A 19,346-nucleotide genomic window follows, 5' to 3' on the forward strand; every position below is an offset into this window, starting at 1 on the left:
TGCAGGAGTCCTAAAGAGCAAGGGCCAGTTTATACAAAAATGCCTATAACCTCCCACTTCCAAACTGCCATAGTTACTACTGTCTACATAAATCTGTTGAAAGCTGGGTTGCTAAGTCTACAGCGCATATTTGAGAACGTTATACATACTTAAGTCTGACTGTAGCATAGTCAGTTTTATAGTATATCTCCATACTCAGAATAGGACGATATTTTACTTCTTCCCTGTTTTTATACATTCATGATCAGTATTCTGTGCTTGGTAGCTGATTTATTTATTTCTTACTACAATGAATTTTTATTACAAATGGAATCCATCACATTTAAATCTCATTAAAAACTTCTGCAACATTGAGGAAAAAAGGCAGAAAATACACTTTCCAACAACAACAGCTGATAAACCATTAAAAGCTTCATGAAATATAACAGTAACTCAGCCTTTTACATGCTTGTAATTATTGTTCGGCCAATATTGCATTTCCCCAACATTTACTTACTATTCCACAGAATTTATTAAAAAAAAAACAAGCCCAAACCAGAAGCCATCTCCAGCTTAAACAGAATATTCCTCTTTTCTGACAACATTAAAAATTCATCTCCATGATGCTTAAGGCAAGTCAGTTCCTAATGTTTCTTTATTTTCAAGCTTTTAAATGACCATCTTTTTAACCAACCTTAAGGTGACACATCTCCCATTTTTTAGACAAACAACATGACACTCAGAAGTAGTTAAGCCATAGAAGCCATGGTCCTATTGACTTCCTACACAAAATAAGTTTTCTGTGTCTTTACTCATAATTGTAGAGCTTTGTGCAGGTGACCTTAACCAGGACTCAGGTTTCTGTGCTTTGAAACCAGTCTTGAAATTCAGTCTCTTTACTGTTTCTGTGGTTATACTTCACTGATAGCTCTCACACCTCCTCCATGTACAGTCCAGCAGTATTTCTAAGTGCAGAAGCTACATTTCTCCTTCTCATGTCAGCCATACAACTCCAGCTTCACTGTAGGCACTTTGTACCCTGTCAAGATGCCTGAGCTGCTTAATAGCAGGTATAAAAAAATGTAAATAGGTTATGAGCAAGTTTAAACAAGATCTTACCCTGATGCAGTAATCATGCTTATGAGATAATTGCTTATTGCTCCAAGCAGGTATAAGGTACTTTGTCAAGACATAGGACAGAAAAAAATAGAGAAGAGTGTTTCCATAATGTGCAGTTTCTGGTCAAAGAGCAAGTGATTCCCCACCACTGGCTGCACAGAGTCAATTAAATATCTCAGCAGCACTTACAAGAATATTTGCTATGGTTGACTGCTTTCTGCTGTCATAAATGTTCCACCTCTGTCACCAGACATATCAAGTATCTAATTTTGTCACCTTATTTACAATACCAACTTGCCCACACTAAGTATTGACTAATTTGGTTAACGAGATTTAATTTACCCTTTGTTTTTAAAAAAGAAGTGGTATGAGTATTCTCATGACCACAAACTCTGGGTTCTTCTTGAACTCTCTACTGAATCACTGCAGAAGTTAAAACGGAAGGAGAAAAAAAAAGAAAGGCAAGAAAATACTTCAGTTTGGCCAACGACCACACTGGGAATCACATACTTGCCTACAGGAGCAGAACTCAGCCATCCTTAGCAGATTGCTACCACTGCAGTTATGAGATTAAAATGAGAGTGTGGGATCCTCTTGGCTTAGATTTCCATGCTTATCTTACCAATCTGGACTTTGAATATTGCCAAGCCTGAAATGAGGTCAGTCCATACAGATGCTTTCATCTGTCATATCTTTAAATTGAACGAGCATACACAGTAGTCACATTTATTTCAGCAACAGACCTCCAACTATTCAGAGGGGATAGAATTATTTTAGTCTCTAGTAATCTATTTTTCTTTTTTTCAGCCAGAATGTATGACTGTCTTAATGTAAATACAAATCTACAGCCACCATCATTGGCTTAAAAAAAACAAAAAACCAAAAAACCAAAAAAACACCACAAAAACCCACACCACAACACACCTGATAAAACCCACAAACTTTTCCATTTCAGTTGCCCAGTGACACAAAGGAATAACTACCACTGTGTCACAGAGATCTTAGTCACACAGTATTTTTTTTTCCTCAAATAGAGACCAAGAATTGCTGACAAAAATATTCAGCGTGCACCTCTAAGATCAGGGCTCCTTATTTTCAGACAATATTTTCAGATGGGGCTCTGAGCAACCTGATCTAGTTGAAGATGTCCCTGCCCATTGCCAGGGGTTGGACTAGATGACCTTTGAAGGTCCCTTCCAACCCAAACAAACACTATTCTATGATGTTGTTAATAAAATAAAATGCTGATTGATGTTTAAAATAATCTAAAGCAGGAGAAACTGTGAAAATGAAGAGGGTTTGAGGTTAGAATGCTATGTGTTATGGTAGAGCCAGTCTAACAACCTGCTGATGTCAACAGTTGGAACATCCTGTCCTCCTCCACTACCAGGCATTGCCTCTGGTGCTTGTTAGATCCTGCATTGAGCTAATGCATCTTGGTAACCCAGCAGAAAAATAATCCAACACAAATAAAACTGGATCAAATATCTTTCCACTGATCAGCAAGTTTTTTCATACCAGTATGGATTCCAAGAGCATCAGGACCAATTCAAGCACATGGGAGAGGCCTGTGAGGCCAGGACAGGGATGACATGGACATGCCTGTTTCAGCAGCAAACTGCTGGGTTAGTGTAGGTGTATTGTATGTTTTTCATCCCAACTGTCCTTATCATATGTTGTAACATTTTAAGTCACTGCCTTCACAGTTGAGGGCATTATGGGCAGCCCTGCTCCATCTCACTGCAGATAAAACAGGTAGATTAAACACCCTCTTAGACAGATCCACCCGTCAGCCTCTCCTGGAAGGGTATTTTAGCCAGAGGACATTAACCTGCAGGGAAAAGGCAAAGCTGGAAGGGGAAAGCTAGAAGTGATAACTGCTTAAAGAGTGACAACTAAACCCGCAAAACCTGTTGGTTGCATTTCTATTTGACCCGAATGTAAGCTGACACAGGATAAGCATGCAATACGTGTTTCAGAAAGCTGCTCAGACCCCACCTATTTGCCTAGGGGGGAAAAAAAAAAAAAAAGGTATTCTAAAATAAAAATACACAAATTCATATTCCCAGATGGACTGAAAACTGACTGGTCAGACCCAAAGAGTGGTGGTCAGTGGCACAAAGTCCAGTTGGAGGCCAATGACTGTGTATCCCAGGTGTCAATACTGGGTCCAGTCCAAAACTGGCAGTAGTGGCTAACACACCAGGGGTCATGCTGCCATCCAGACGGACTTCCATAGGCTGGAGAAATGGGCTGGCAGGAATCTCATGAACTTCCACAAGGAGCAGTGCAGAGGCCTGCACCTGGGAAGGAACAACCCCAGGCAGCAGCAGACACTGGGGGCCACCCAGCTGGAAAGCTGTTTGGCAGAAAAGAGACTGGGGATCCTGGTGAACACCAAGCTGAACAGGAGTCAGCAAAATGTCCTTGCTGCAAAGATACAAAATGGTATCCAGATCTGCATCAGACAAATTATTGACAGCATGTCAAGGGAAGGGATCCTTCCCCTCTACTCAGCACTAGTGAGGCCACACCTGGAGTCCTGTATCCAGTTCTGGGCTCCTCAGTACGAGAGAGAGACCTGGATATACTGGAGAGAGTCCAGCAAAGGGCCACAAAGATGATGAAGGGATTGGAGCATCTCTCCTATGAGGAGAGGCTGAGAGAGCTGGGACTGTTCAACCTAGAGGAGAGAAGGCTCAGGGGGATTTCATCAATGTGTATAAATGTCTGAAGGGAGGGTGCAAAGAGGACAGGGCCAGGCTCTTTCCAGGGGTGCCCAGTGACAGGACCAGAGGCAAAAGGCACAAACTGAAACACAGGAGGCTCTCACTGAACATCAGAAAGCAATAATTTTATTTTTCTTTTCTGAGAGGGTGACTCTGCTCTGGCACAGGTTGCCCAGTGCAGTTGTTAAATCTTCATCTGTGGAGATATTCAAAAGACATCTGGACACAGTCCTGGGAAATCATCTCTAGGTGGCCCCGCTTGAGCATGGGGCTTGGACCAGATGGCCTACAGAGGTTCTTTCTATTTCAGTCACTCTGTGATCTTGTTCTTAATCCCTGACTGTGTCCAAGCTATATTCAGAGAACAGCAACTGTGGTACTAGAGCATGGTAAGCAAGATCAATTCTGCTGCAAGCACGAGCTCTTGCAGAGAAACATGCTTAGCAAGCCTCAGCTCTCCTGTATTCCCTTCTTTCATCAGAGGTAAGACAGCTGACACAAGGTTGCAGAGTAGTCTCCATTAAGTTTTAGTTGTTGAATGGCTTCCCAGAGTGTAGAGCATGCTCCGCTAGCTACTGCAGCCATTTTAATCCCTTTCAGCATTGTGACAATGTGACATTGTGACATCTGGAAAGTAGCCTCAGTTAAGTGGAAAAATCTCACCCCCAGCACTAAAGATATGACTGGGCAGTCCAGGGGTAGGTGATGTTGATGAAACTGAGTCTGGAGCTGATTTGAAAAAACGCTGGTTTGAGGATTTGCCTAGTTTACTCTACTGACTTCTGGTGTAACCAAATTTACACAGAGTGGTAACAGGGATGAATTGCTTGTGCTGCCAAAGATCAACTGCATCCAGCTTCATTTAAACCACTGGGTTACATGATCCACTCTAATGGATCTCATCTCTAGAGAGCTTGTTCTGCAAAGCAGTGCTCTTATTGAATGCTGTTTCTCCTGTTTGAATTCAGTTAATTCCTAGATGGGAAGTAGCAGCATTCACAGTAAACATAGCCACAAGCAACTACAATTGAAAGTTTTTCTACCTTTTCCCCACTTTGTGATAACAGTGATCTCTCATTTCTCTGCAGAGAGAAAGAAATCAGCTTTAACAACCAGCTATAAAAGCTGTTTTATTTCTGGCATCCTGGCTATGTACTACTGCTCTGATTAAGAACTAGTCCACACTGACTAGCAGATAACTTATCTACAGCTTTGTCAATCTGCAATAGAAACAAGAGAAAAGAGAGATGGTAGCTTATCTCCATTGCCACCTATGGCCATTGCCTCCATCCGCCTCTGACAGTATGGTATACAGTAGGAAAAAAGCCAATAGTATACAAAAGCAAAAAGGTACAAAGACACTCCATAGTATAAATCTGTATCTCCTACCTCTGCTCGACCTTCGTAATATGTTAGCATAGATTTCGTAAGTACAAAAAGCCTCTCTTTGTAGTTTAAGGGAGAAGTCCTCTTCTTCTGCTGTGATCTTTTAATCAAAATCTCTTGTAGGATAGTAGTCGTATTCATTTCAGCCACTTGTCCGCTCTGTTTCTAGCCATTGAATATCAGTTCCTGTGAAGACGAGAGGAATAAATCATTATGATATCTTTGGAGGATCACAGAGCTGAAGATTTCTGTAGTAAAAAATAGCTTCTACTTATTATTGAAACTACCTGAATATACAGAAAGCTGGAACCCACCCAAAGCATCTGGAAGTTTACAGAAGTTAATTATTAGACAAGAAAATTCAGGCTTTGTTCAGCTGAGGGTTGCACTGGCACGTTCCCAAGAAGCCAAAAGCTGTACATGACTAGGACACTGCAGCCTACGCCACAGAAAATATGGGTGAGAAATCCAAAACAAGCTCCAGACAAACAGCAGCGTACAACCACTCTTCAAGGTCCCAATACATACAAAAGTTTCAGTTGCTAAGGTCTATACATATAAATGCTATTTGCAAAAAAGTTCAGTACACAAAACTGAACATGGACCAGTAAGTCACTTTGAAAATTCACCCCAGTTATATTAATGAAAAAATTTTAAACACAAGTGGTCATTTACAAGATGTCAATTTGAGAAGAAAGAGTTAACAGTTATTTTTCAGAAAGTGTTAAGGATAGGCCCTTCATCTTCTATTTATAAAGGCTCCATGCTGACCATCAACAATTTAAGTCATTTACTTCTGACAGTTCTGGTTACTCAGTACTATCAAGCTGCTTTAATGTTTTACACTATGACTGATACCTGTAGAACACACTTAAGAGTACATAAAAACAAAATGCACCCACAGTTACTTTGCAAATCTGGCTGCAGCGTCCTGGCAACAACACTGCCACTCTCTGTTCTTTGCAATGATGCCAACTTGAAGCAAAGCTGATCTCGTCCCTCATCTGCTGGCTGCCGCCCTGCTGTGCTGCTCTGCCTTGTGTGGGTGCAAGTGTTCCACCCGCCAGGCTGGGAAGCGGGCTAGGGAAGGGATCCAACCAGGAGTTTCATCATGCAGCACAGACTTAACACATGAGGTGGAATGGAGGCAGGAATTAAAGGTGTGGTAGAGTTTGTGGAGAAGCTGTTCCAGAAAACTTTTTTTCCCCATTACCTTTCCCTTTGCCAGCTTTCTGCCAGACCTGCCCACTGCACTGAATGTACATACATTTTTCTCTGCAGGCGACATAACTTCACCATAGACAATACAGTGTATTTCACAGCATTGCGCAGAGCTCAGAAAGTCAGAGCCCTCCTCACAACATCACCTTATGAAAGTCTAAATAAAATTAAATGTAAATAAATTCACTTCAGTGCCTCTCCTGCTTTGTGGACAAACATGTAATTATTTGTTGTGACAGTACATGAAATGACACCCTTTACCCTTGCATTTCACTCTGTTTTGGCCAATTAAGCTCTCATATATCACACTTGTGCCACTTCACACAGCTAGATGTACTTGTTCACTGATTTAAAATATCCTTTTATTGTCAAGGTATATATCTGCATATGCTAAAAGGTTAGTCTGTGGTTTACACAGAACTACAAAATTAGACCGGGTTAGGATGCATAAGTAAAATACTACAATGGGATTCGAAATAGTGGTTGTTATGAATAATTTCCTTTTGTTTTTCCTCTTCTTCTGATGCATCTAGACTCTTAGATTTTGTTGGTTGTCTGTCACACTGCATTCTTGGGAAGAAGATGGATCTTTTTGAATTAATAATTGTTGAGTGCATTATTTAATTACTCAAACTGCAAAATTCTGTTTTATTGCTCTTCTAAAAAATAAGTTGGCAATCTTACAGGTAATTGTAGAAGAAAGGATATCACCAGGAAGTGAAAAAAAACCCCAAACCTTATTCAAATAATTGAAAGTCAGTATTAAACTACAGATCAGCTTAAAGCATATGAAACTATGGGCTCCCAACACAGGCTCTCCCACTCAGAACAGTCCTTCTGTTCTGTATAGTACACATTTTCTCATGGCACTTAAACATAATTATTGTCTTAGAAATAAATATCTTGGAGATCCCCATAATGCTACACTACGGAGCACAAGAAGGATTCAAACCTTCATACTGATAACGCTAAAATATTTCATTTCCCTGTCGGCTTTGGTGACATTGACATTATACAAGAAACTACACAATAACCCTTTTGACAAAATCAGCATTAAAAATTAAAACATCAATAGTGTAATTAGTCAACGTCAGCACCTGGTTGTTACACTGAATTTTTGCTGCCATGCAGATCTCTGCAGATAAGAACCAGTTTCCCAGGACAGATCAGTCTTTGGATCCGCATTTGGCCACAGAAACCCATTTTGTTTGGTTTTTTTTCCAAGCCAATGGCTCTAGCCACATTTCTGTTACCATAAATAAGACTCAGGACAACAGAACCCTCATCTGCTATTCTGAAAGTTCTTTTCCAAAATTGCAATACTTTGTTGAGAAACACCTACAACAGCCACTCTTACCTCTTAGCTAACCTATATATCGCTTCTTTTTCTTCAGTTCAGTTTTAGACCTTTTCTGCACTTTCACCCGCAAATATTCAATTGTTCCCAGGCCATCCCTCAGGACACGAAGCTGTTTGCATGACACATTGTTATGTTCTTCAAAACAGCCATGGGAGTTTCATGCTGCCACCCATCTAAACTTTTCAGTCTCTCCTGCCAAAGGCTTGTCCTGATAGCTGACAACCTTAGTTACACGATAACAAATATGATCCAATTTGCAGAGATAACGAGTACTCAGAAAGAGTTACAGATGCTCAGTGTTTTGAAGAGGGACAGGGAGACCCAACATTCTTAAGTATCAAAAAGTCTGCATCAATTTGCATTGATCCATTTTCACATTGTACAAATATTTACCTGTGCAGCCATCAAGTCACCACGTCTTCCTCAAAACAAATTAAAACAACTATTCAGGAAAATCTATTACTTTATACATTTCAACCAACACGGCATTAAGTTTTACTTGCAGACAGAGCTGCTTACACCTGCCACCTTTCCCGGTTTTTACTGGGGAAAACTGTAGCACAAATTGAGGAGGTAACACCACCAGCTGCAACACTACCCTTGTATTTCTTGAATCCCACTACCAGGTCCTGGATTTCATTTGTTTATTGAAACAATTAGTCACCATAAACACATGTAATATTCAAACTGTTGAATATTGAAATGGATGAAAGACCCAGCAGTAGTTATATTGAGTAGAAAAGAAAGAGTTCATCTCAATCTGACCAGGGCTTCTTTGATCCAATTGCATCAAGTAATTGTCACCTTTCATAGAATCATATTGGTTGGAAGAAACCCTTAAGATCAGTAAGTCCAACCATTAACCTAACACTGTCACTAAACCATGTCCCTAAGCACATCTACACATCTTTTAAACACTTCCAGGGATGGTGACTCAACCACTTCCCTGGGCAGCCAAAGTCATGGAGAAGTCTGGAAGAACAAACACATTCTGAAAAACACATTTATCATAAATACAGTCATAAAACAAACACCAACATTAAACATTTGTCTGTGGCTGAAAACAAAATTAAAATCAAGCTGAAACTCCATTTTCTGAGTTTTTTTCCCCTCCTTAGTGATGGTAACATTTACCTAGGAGTTTTGATTCTCCCTTGCAAAGTCTTAATGCTGACCTGATGGGCTGCCAGCCAAGATAGAGATTCCCTCTAAGAAATCAGCATCCTTAGCTTTCTCACTCAGGTTTCATGCATCCTGCACAACTGCTCTTTTTTAGATTTTGGGCCCACGGTAGGAATTCCATGTATGCACATTTAACATTGAAACCATATCACCTAGTTCAGTACATTAATTAAAATTATGTAATATTCACTAATTCATTTTTTTAATCAAAATGTCAATTTTAAGTATGCCATTGGTGCCATGTAATTCTGACTCAAACCTGTAACTCTTCCAGAATATATTTTTTTTATTAATTCAGATCAATTTTCTGATCAAGTTCATTATGAGTCCCTACAAACAGCTGCAGGGGGGTAAATGACTAGGCAGCATGCTGCAGCTCTGGGTAGAGTGGAAAAAAACAGTGCAGAAGGAAGAAGAAAAGGAGAACTCCTCACCCTGGCTTTTCTGCTGAAGCTGCTGTTGCTTTATCACGAAACTACGAACAGTTACAAATAGTTACTTACATGGGTATCCAGCACAGGTTTATCTGAATAATTACTACTCAGTGTAAGCAAGGATTGCAAAATATGCTCTTGTGCTTTAAATGGTAAAAGTCTTTTTGCCCCACATCTAAGGCTGCAGATTCAAACTCAAAGAAAATAAAAAGACAACTGTTATTAATCCCTGTTAAAATGGTAAATTTCACAGAAATACAGAAAAATATACTTTGGCATAATCTGTCATAATTTTAAAATTAGAACTGAGGGGAAAAAAATACAGTAATGATATCTGAAATTTATCATATCCCAGAAAAAGGAGAAGTAAAAAACAAAAACAAACAAAAAAACCCACAACCAAACAAAAAACCCCAAAACAAAACCACAACAACAACAACCCCAACACACCACCAAAAAAACCACACCCACACAAAAACACAAAACAAACAAACAAAACCACCTTGGATTTGGCTTATTTTTAAGCAGAGTCTCAGAAACCAATTCCATCATATGCAAGCTTCCTTTTTTTTTTTTTTAAACTGCGGGAAGTGCAATTTTGGAGGGCTACTTTTGAATCAATTTAAAAATTTTACCCAAAGATTTGCAAAACCCTAGTCTCTGAAAGTCAGCCAAAGAATAATTTGCTCATTTTGTATATAATCAGATCCTGTGAAAATAAAATTCATATTTGCATGTAGTAAGTTGAGGTTAAAAAGTAAACAGGCTAAGGAGTAACACAGTGATGGGAGATTCACCAAAATAACCATGTGATGTTGTAAAATATCCTTTGTTCAACTGAAAACCAGTCAGGTGCACACACAGAAGGAGCATTTCATTGCAACCAGGACAGGTTTTCCAAAATTCCTTGGAAACAGGCTACTGTATTTTACAAAATACAAGCACTTGTTTCCTTTCAGCATTACAACTTGGGTATCTGGAGTAAGTGAAGAAAAGAATGCTGAAAAAGTGATGGTCTCAGACTGCGTCAGCTGGCATCAAGGTGGTTCATCACACCAAACTGGATCATCGGCTCATCAACCATCACAGAAGAGCAAAAGTGCACAGAACAGCTCAAGGAAAAAACGGTAAGAGCAGCAAGAGGGTTTCTCTCCCCTAACAATGATGAGTTTAATTGTAAGAGAATGACATGTACATGTCTCTAAATCACTTGTAAATGCAGCAATTGCTCTTTGTCATGACCTCCTGTAAGCGGTACACTCCAATTACTAAGTTATCTTTCCACAGCTTCATAGTGCACCTTCTTCAATTCCCTCATGAATAATTTATTTTGGAAAGGAACCTCTGCTTTATGAAACAAAAATCACATGATGTAGAAGATATGTTGACATGGGCGTTTGTAAAATTGAAATTATTTACTGCTGAGTCAGGAACACTATGGGATACCACACAAAGTATGGGCTGATCAGTCCTTCCACTGTCCTCAGCAACTTCTTGTCTTTTTCTTCATCTAAAGCTGAGTATCTGTAGCTTTTCTTATTTTTCCCCACATAAAAGCTCTGGAATACCTATAGACTTGCACTGACTATTTTGCCTTCAATTTATTCAGATCAGAAAACCTCTTTAGCACTCATAATGTTCCTTGCTGGAAGAAAACAAAGCTGAAACTTAGCTGGGAAACAACAGCAAGGTACTTCAGTTAAAGTAGCAAACTCCAAAAGTTTTCACAGCCTACTTCCTACCCTCAATTTCCCATAATTTTTTTTTAAGTCAAAAGATAGGAGTTCATCTCACGATTTAAAAGACTAGAAAGTTGTCTTAATTTCTGTAGTAAAGATAAGCAAAACTCACTGCCCAAGAGTTGCAAATTTTTCTGAATGTGAACATATTCCCCTACTCTATCTATTGCCAGCAAAGTGTCATTAGTACTGTTGTAACATCTCCAAACCCGTGTTTTTGCCACTCTTCCAATGCTTGTGAAAAGTTTTTCTTGTTCTTCACCATCATCTATATAGATTAAAATTTAACCCCAGTCTTCATCTACCCCCATTTTCTCACACAGAGTAATAATAATATGGCATGAAAAGCTGATGGTTTATGATGTTGGGGGGAAGAGGTCTTTATATATATATATGTATATATATGAATACACAGTACGTATAGACATACACAGAGTAGTTGCAATTCATCGTATTCATGGGAATTAAAGACATATGCAAAGCCATACCCAGGAAAACTTTAACAGTAAGAAAATTTCAAGTACTCTGCCAGTCTAGTTTTTTTAGACTTGAGAAAATGTGACAGTTCTGTAACAACATACATCACGACTTTGCATCACCTTCTGCTCAACCCAACAGCAACCATTAACTGCTACATATATTTCCATAATAATGCTATTAGCATTAGCTACTATTGTTCAATTCCACTCCAGCATCCAAAGTTTCCACCTTGTTTTTTGCTGTAGACTATGTGACCTACCACAACTGAACAGTGCTTCCCACTGAAGAAACCCAATCTGAAGTCTTCTGCAGGCAGAACTGACCTCTTCTACTGAGAGCCTGTGGTTTTGAGCTCGCCAGAAACTTTATGCAGCCTGACAAACTAAAACAGCCTGTCTGTCAGCAGGGTTTACTGCATTCACACTGCTTCCAGGCAAGAGCTTTGCATAGTTGGTGGTCTTAGCACACAAGTAGACCAAACTTTTAAAAGAAAATAAACTTATCCTCAGCTGAGCCTTCTGACAAAACCTCCTGCAACAGCCAGCAAAATCACATATGAAAAAATTAGCTATATTTTAATTATCACACATTTGATTCAGACAAAGGACCACTAAAATTAAAGGCAGCAGTAAAAAAAAAAATCTTTTCAAATATTTATTTTTGAGCGTGGATTTTGGATTTTTGAGTGAGATAAGAACCAAATCTAACCCTGTCTGATAGTTTTTTGTACTGATGTTTGATATTAACCCTTAGAAGGGACATAGCAGATTTTCCCAGGTTAAAAATAAACCTGAGCAGCTAAGTTCAAAATACCACTTATAAAGTGCAATAACATGTGAAACTTAATTTTCTGCTGAGATACAGCAGCTCTTCTTATCAGCTGTGAGGCCAAGACAAGGACTTCAGGATGCTGCAAGGAGTTTGACCACAGTTGGCCAGATGACACAGAACGCTGAGAGATTTGCTTTTTCACTCCTCTAGCGTAAAGGCCTGGTGAAGAATGTTAATTTGGTTTACTTGCACAAATGTAACTGGCCCTCAGCTGACAGAGAAGAGGTAAAAGGTAAAGCACAAACAGAAAGGGAAGGTCAGGGCCTGAAATGGGCAGTAGGATGTGGCACACTGGCCCTTCTTGCATGTCTCCTTGAAAGGAAACAGTCCTCTTTGTTCTGGCAATTATTTTCAAAGCAAGGTTAGAGAGAAAAATGGAAGAACTGCCTCCAAACCAGTAGGACACTGATCTGCAGGAGCAGAAGCTCAGCTCAGAGTCTACTTCAATTCTACACAGGCCAAGGCTACTCCACCAGTTCCCTGATGGCCCTGTGATACCGAGTGGACATATGGCAAAGCACAACTGCTGCCTCAGCCTTCTTCTAAAATCCCTGCCAGTAAGGTTGAAAGAGAAACAGTAACACCCACTTACTAAAGAAACAGGCAAAGATGAGGTTGGCAAAGGAAATGGGCGATGCTTGTGCAGAAGCTTTTCCTACTTTTCCAGGAAGCTGGAGATTTAGGGGGCTGGAAAAATAAATGTTCTGTTAACTCAGACATTGAACCTAACTCCGCGAATCCTAAAGCTCACCATTGAGTAGTAGGTCAATTACTTTTGTACAAAAAACGGCAAATGTAAGAAAAGCAAAGCAAATCTATGGGAAAAAAAAACCAAAAGTCAACAGTGCCCGAGGCTTTTTTTTTTTTAAATTAGTAGTCATTTTCATTCTGTTTCTTCGTAGTTGGAGTTTGTTTTTCCAAATGCTATACAATCTCAGGTAACCACACGACGTATTATACCACAAAATAAGCTCAATTTATTTCAGTATTCAAGACATCCTCTTGACATGGTCTAACTAAAATACTGCAATACATACAAATTATTACTTGCTTTACACACAGGGAATGACTAATACTAGCTCAGTTACTTCTCTTTCCAAACACGCTAAGATGAACTTTTTCCCCTGAACAACTCCTTGTTCTACAGCTACTTAAGTTAGAGAGCTACGTGTTCTCCAACTACTAAAGTTAACTCTCTCTGCCCTGCCAGTGTACGTGCCAAGCAACCAATACCAACACAATGAATTTTGCACTAACTAGAATGTGATCACAGTCTTGTTTTGCACCATTGGGCTGACCTACCTCTTAAAGCTATGAATGGTAGAAATAAGTCATCTATTAACCATCTAGCATCACCTCTCCTCTGGTCCAAAGCCCATTCATTATTTCAACACATAAAAGCAACACCCTGCCTTCTAGATCGTTACCTGTGATCACCTTAAAATCTACCAAGAAAACTTAATTAGTAGCTGAAGAAAAGCTTTTCTGGCTTGCACATACTTTGCCAGCAATAGGCAAACCTGAAATACTCCCAAGGAAGCTGACTGTTCTCTGTCACAACAAAGTGCCTCTGGTACATCTACATGGCACAGCTGAAGTCACAGAAATCCTGGCTTTGCTCCTGACAGCAGAAAAGTAGGACACTGCACTTGCACCACTGAATATGGCTTCTCCAGAATTACTCCTTCGAGTGCAGATTCTGCTGCACATGCCTGGAGTCCTAGCTGCCCTGCTGCTAGCTTCTCTCACTGCACTCTATTTGGCTGTCATTTGATAAAGTCTTTATGAATTAAAAATATATTTTCATGTCTCACAAGAGGTATGTAGAAGTGGAAGCATCAATTATGACTTCACCTCAACCACTCTCTGTCTCAAGCTACACTTAAATGACCTGATATGCCTTGCACAGAGGGTCATGAAGCACCTATAATGTCCTCAAATGCCTGCAGGAAATCCAGTGGTACAGATACACAGGTTTTGAAATCCACCTTCAAAAGCCAGCCTCTAGTTACAAAAGCTCAGACTATGCCACCCATCAGAACCCTGCTAGACTAGGAATAATGACAGTATGACAGTACTCAGAAAGGTACCAACTCACCCTCACATTGTGTCAGGCAGCAGTAGAATTAGTGGGATGAGTTTATTTTGAGAAGTTCCTTAAAACTGAATTGAATCAAATCAGCATTTTGTTTTAAGACAGCCTGCAAACATCAACTATATATTTGCTGCTTATTGCTAAAGAAGCAAGCTATTTACCTAGCAACCGGTCATCCACATTTTGCCCTTACACTTTGTTCAAAAGAAATGTAAATAAACTTTTTACTTTCAGGGGGAACTACCATTTCCCAAACTGATAGTAGGATGTAGCTCTTTGTTTGTTTGTCTTCTAAGATTATTTCAGTCATCAGATTCTCTTTAGTCAGACGGAACTGTCTCATCAGATTTCAGGCAAAAATTCTTTTATCACTGCTGCAATGTTCCTCAATATACTCTTTTTTCCCCCCCTTTGCAGTTATATGGAAGCTATATTACTTCCCAAAATGGATAAAAACTTGTAGCACCTCCAATGTAAAAGCCAGCTGGGTGCTTTAGTATCAACAGAACAATAGCTATACATGCATTCTTGAGCCTCAGGGCAAAGGGATGGCTTGTGGGAAAACTAGTCCAGACCCACTTATAATAAACTGGCTGCATTCCAGCTAAGGACTGCAGGATCGTCAATTAAGCAGATGGCTGGGAAGATCTGCAAGGAAGTCCTGAAGTCAGGGAAAACAAAACAAAAAGGTAGTTGGCTTTCAGGGAATTTGGGGGTATCTTGGGCATGCAAGTTGCAGAAGAGAAATCTACCTCTGGATAAGCACTAGGTTAGAGAGAAGTGATGGATGCTCTATTGGTTTTCTTTCATATTAACACCAGTTTTACAGAACCTGATGAGATGGCTCTGAACCAGCTCACTTTTTCCTGGGTTCTTGAAGACCACAGTCTACCCTCCATATTGCTAAAAATCACTATCTTCTTTGTACCTTTTATCAAGCATCCACCTTTCTATGTCATTCACATAGAGTAGATGCAAGCAGGGTTTCTGTGTATTCCATATGAATGGCTGTAAACACCCCCATTATAGGTACAAAACCAATTGTTCTCTCTCTAAAAAGAGAATAAGCTTAATAAAATCATATCCTCTTTTTAGTTGATATTCTAGTTGCTTTTCAGATGGCCTATGAAGAATATCTTAGCAGCAAGCTGTAATATTGAAGTTCAATAATGAAGTTTCACTGACTAGTTAGGTTGAGGCAAGAGTTGGACTTGTGAGCAAGAGATTAAGCACAGCTCCTGCACACCCTGTACCCTCCACCAGGACCAATTCCAACATCTGTACACCTGCATTATGCTTTTAACAAAATTAGGCATGAAAAAGACTTAGTCCAGATCTTTTAGAATATATTGCTATTATCTTACCCATATGTTATGTGGTAAGATGCTAGCAATAAATACTAATTATATAACATGCCTTTTTTTCCTCATTGTAATGATTGTTTAATGTAAACCAAATATTCCAGAAAATACACTATGTTTAAATACATTAATTAACAGGGCCATTAACAAGAAAAAAAATATACACTTATATTAATGACTGGTTTAAATAGAGACAGAAACAAGCACCTGCAGAAGCTACACAGAAGGAAATACTTCAAGAATAAACAGGGAAATTTCAACTGAAGACAAAGCTGTGAAGTTGACTCAGATGATGAACTACTGGCGAGAACTCACATGCTGGCGTCCACATTGTCTATTGGGTGTATTTCCGCTCAAAGTCTTTATTCTGAGGGAGTATTACAAGGCCACCTGATAATTGTTACTTTTCTGCATCTACTGAGCAGCTGACTAGCCCCAAACTGCCCTCATACAGACAGTGCTGATACCTCCAAAGTTACAGGTCAAAACTGCCTTCTGTGCATGAGGAAAAACCCAAGGCAACAAGTGGGGGACAGGAAATACTGCAAGTTCCTCCTGCATAATTTTCACCAGGATACGTCCCTTCCACTATGAAACGAGCACAAGAGAGTGAACCCAAAATGAATGACCACTTACATTTCAGCCAAAATCCCTGCTGTTCCCACATCTGGCAATTCAGGGCTATGCATACCAAAGCAGTGGCGTTGGCAAGGTCAGCATCCTTATCTTCTGATTCCAGACTCTTACTGTGTTATGTTGGATGGGTTACAAGGTAAATTTGACAAACTCAAAACTCCCTCACCATCATACCACACCCTCATTTCACCGGGGTGGGACAACACAGCTCTCTTGGTGCAAGTATTACTACTCAATTGCACTCAAAATTGTAGAAGTAATGCTACCAGACCAAAATTTAATGTTGCCACGCTTTGTGCATGTCTACCTGACAAACTATGAGAAGTACTGTACTTACAGCAGCTTTCATTTTCTTTAATCAGCTACCAAAACTTTTTGGTTTCTGCTTCGCTCTGTACTTGAACCACTAGCATGTTATGATAAGGATTATTAAAAAATAAAAGTTAAAAAAAACAAACAGAAAAAAAAAAAAACAAAACAAAACAAAAAAAAAAAAAACAAACATACACAACCTCTCCCCCCACTCCCACCCCCCCCAGAAAACCACCACACAAACCGATAACCACCTCTAAGTAGAGTCCACACCACTGGGTACATTCTGGAGAGACACTTGGAAGAGTGAGGCCTATTTGCCTGAAGTTACTGAGGTAAGTCCCACAGAGTTCTACTCTAAAATTATTTCTAGTGTTCTGTCAAATTGTTAAACTACTACTTGTATTTCAGCCACTTACTAATAAAGTCTCCATACACAGGACTGACAATCCAGGCTGTGACCTTGAAAAGTTTCTTCTTCACATGCAGTGCAGCATAAGCAACAAGGAACACCAAAGGACTTTACAATTACTTGTGTCAAAATAGAAGTATTAATTTAGGGGAAAAAAAAAATCTCACTGAATCTGAAAATAAACACAACTGAGGCATTGCTGTGGTCTTGTATTTTCTCTTTCCTCTCACTGCAAGGTAGTCAGCATCTCTAGCAAAGCAGCTTCTTGTCTCTGCTCCCCTTTAGGTCAGTTCTCAGATGTCCAGGTGTTTCAACTGCTTCAAGCGAAATGGGGAATGACAGCACTTGTCAGCTGTCACAAGACATTTAGCATCTTACGGAACTGTATTCAACTTAAACTCTCTTTGAGATACAGTCATTAATGCTTAATACTGTTTTACTCCATTAATCCACTTGGTTATTTACAGTAAGGCATAAGGATACTACAGAAGGGGTACCACCAGAAGTTGGGCTGCCACAATCCCATCCCATTAAGGTAAAAATTACAAAGGGCAAAGTTAAGACACTGCAAATAGTCCTTTATGGGTAGGTTTCAGGCTTTCATGAGGAGTGCCTTATTCACCCTGACATTCAGAGTTAGTTTCAGTTCAAGAGATCCAGAAAAGTAACTAAACAAAACTGAGGAAAATTTGTTTCTTGCCCATGACTTTATTTTTACATCAGGGAGTTCTAATCCCCTTCATGCTTTGAGACAGTGTCTTGCTGGGAAGAGAAAAAACACTGTGATGGTGGAAGAGCTGCCTGCAGCTCCTGACGCAGAGCCACAGCCCCCCAGCTGACCTCTGCTCTCACACCTTTCACCACGTTGTTCTCCCAAAATCCCCTCCCATAAACAGACCCTCACAGTTCACCCAACACACCAGAGTTGTAAATATGCCTCCTCCCAACAACTGAACCCACTCCACTCAAGTGCCACTGAGGATGAATGAATGACAGGTCAGCTACTCTGCAAGCCTGGCACCAGCCTTCAGCGCTGGGGACAACTCAGTCTTCAAGTCCTACCATGACAAAGCAAAACACAACAGCCCAACCAGCCATGGTCTGAATGAAACAGGGCCTTAATTGGAAAAGAAACCATGTGTGGGTACATAACGAAACACATCTCATAATGCATTATGCATAAGCAATCTGAACCGAAGTTGCACTGGCAGTTTTGAACCTGCCACTCTTAACACTTGAGTGCCAGATTTCTGCTTGTTTAAAAGAGGAAAAAAAAAAAAAAGTTATTTCAAGCTTCTTTCCTGGATACATTTTAGGTAGCAATTTTACTTCCAAAAGATCCTAAAGTATATTTAAGATTACCAATTTAGAGGATCTCCCATGGGCCAGAAAAAGTGGTCCATTCAGCTCAAGTCACTTTACATGTCAAGAGTACATCCCTCCAACTGGGTCATACAACCCAAGGTGGGACAGGAACCCTCTCTCCTCCTCACACCATGCCACTGGGGATGGCTGCAGCTCGCGATTTCAGGTGGGAAAATACGCTAATAATTGAAGAGGGGAGGCAGGGAAAACACACACACAATTATTCTTTCTGACAGAATACAGAGCTTGAGCCTGTGCTATAGGATATCCTGTAATTCACAGGACAAGCAACAGCCCTGAACACATTAAGACTTTGATGTATTGTGGTTATCTCACCCAACCAATAGGCTAGTACAGAGAACCTGACAAAAAGAATTTTGCACAGGGCTGCTTAGTGCAGAGTTACAATGGATACTACATTCAGCTAAAACTGAAGGACAGTCATCATCTGGGTCTGATAATGAATTATGTGGCTATCCTGGAGGTGGGCAGGGCAAAAATGAAAAAATAAAAAGTCTTATTTTGTTTAGTAAACATAAATGGTGAGGAATTGGTCTCAGCATAACATGACAGCGAACAGTGTGCTCTCTGGCAGGGCAGGGTCCCAGTGTCCTGCCCAGACCCCAGCTCAGAAGGAAGAACCTCGCTTCCTGTACCACACAAAGCCATTTTTTTCTGCCACACATTCAAGTGGAAACAAGGCCT

At 39.9% G+C, this 19,346-nt stretch overlaps 1 protein-coding gene across 6 annotated transcripts in view; it reads right to left on the reverse strand.

The window, feature by feature from the left end:
• TEC (tec protein tyrosine kinase) overlaps nucleotides 1-19,346 on the reverse strand; it is a 48,887-nt gene that overhangs the window by 23,713 nt on the left and 5,828 nt on the right. For 4 of the 6 annotated variants that reach the window (XM_065836530.2, XM_071807467.1, XM_071807466.1 and 1 more), the window contains exon 2: nucleotides 5,217-5,399. In XM_065836530.2, coding sequence (XP_065692602.1) covers nucleotides 5,217-5,354 — 138 coding nt within the window. In that variant the 5' untranslated portion in view covers nucleotides 5,355-5,399. The other 2 variants (XM_071807468.1, XM_071807465.1) reach the window with 2 other exon arrangements.

The sequence above is a fragment of the Patagioenas fasciata genome, chromosome 4 (genome assembly GCF_037038585.1).
Source record: "Patagioenas fasciata isolate bPatFas1 chromosome 4, bPatFas1.hap1, whole genome shotgun sequence".
Classification (NCBI taxonomy): domain Eukaryota; kingdom Metazoa; phylum Chordata; class Aves; order Columbiformes; family Columbidae; genus Patagioenas; species Patagioenas fasciata.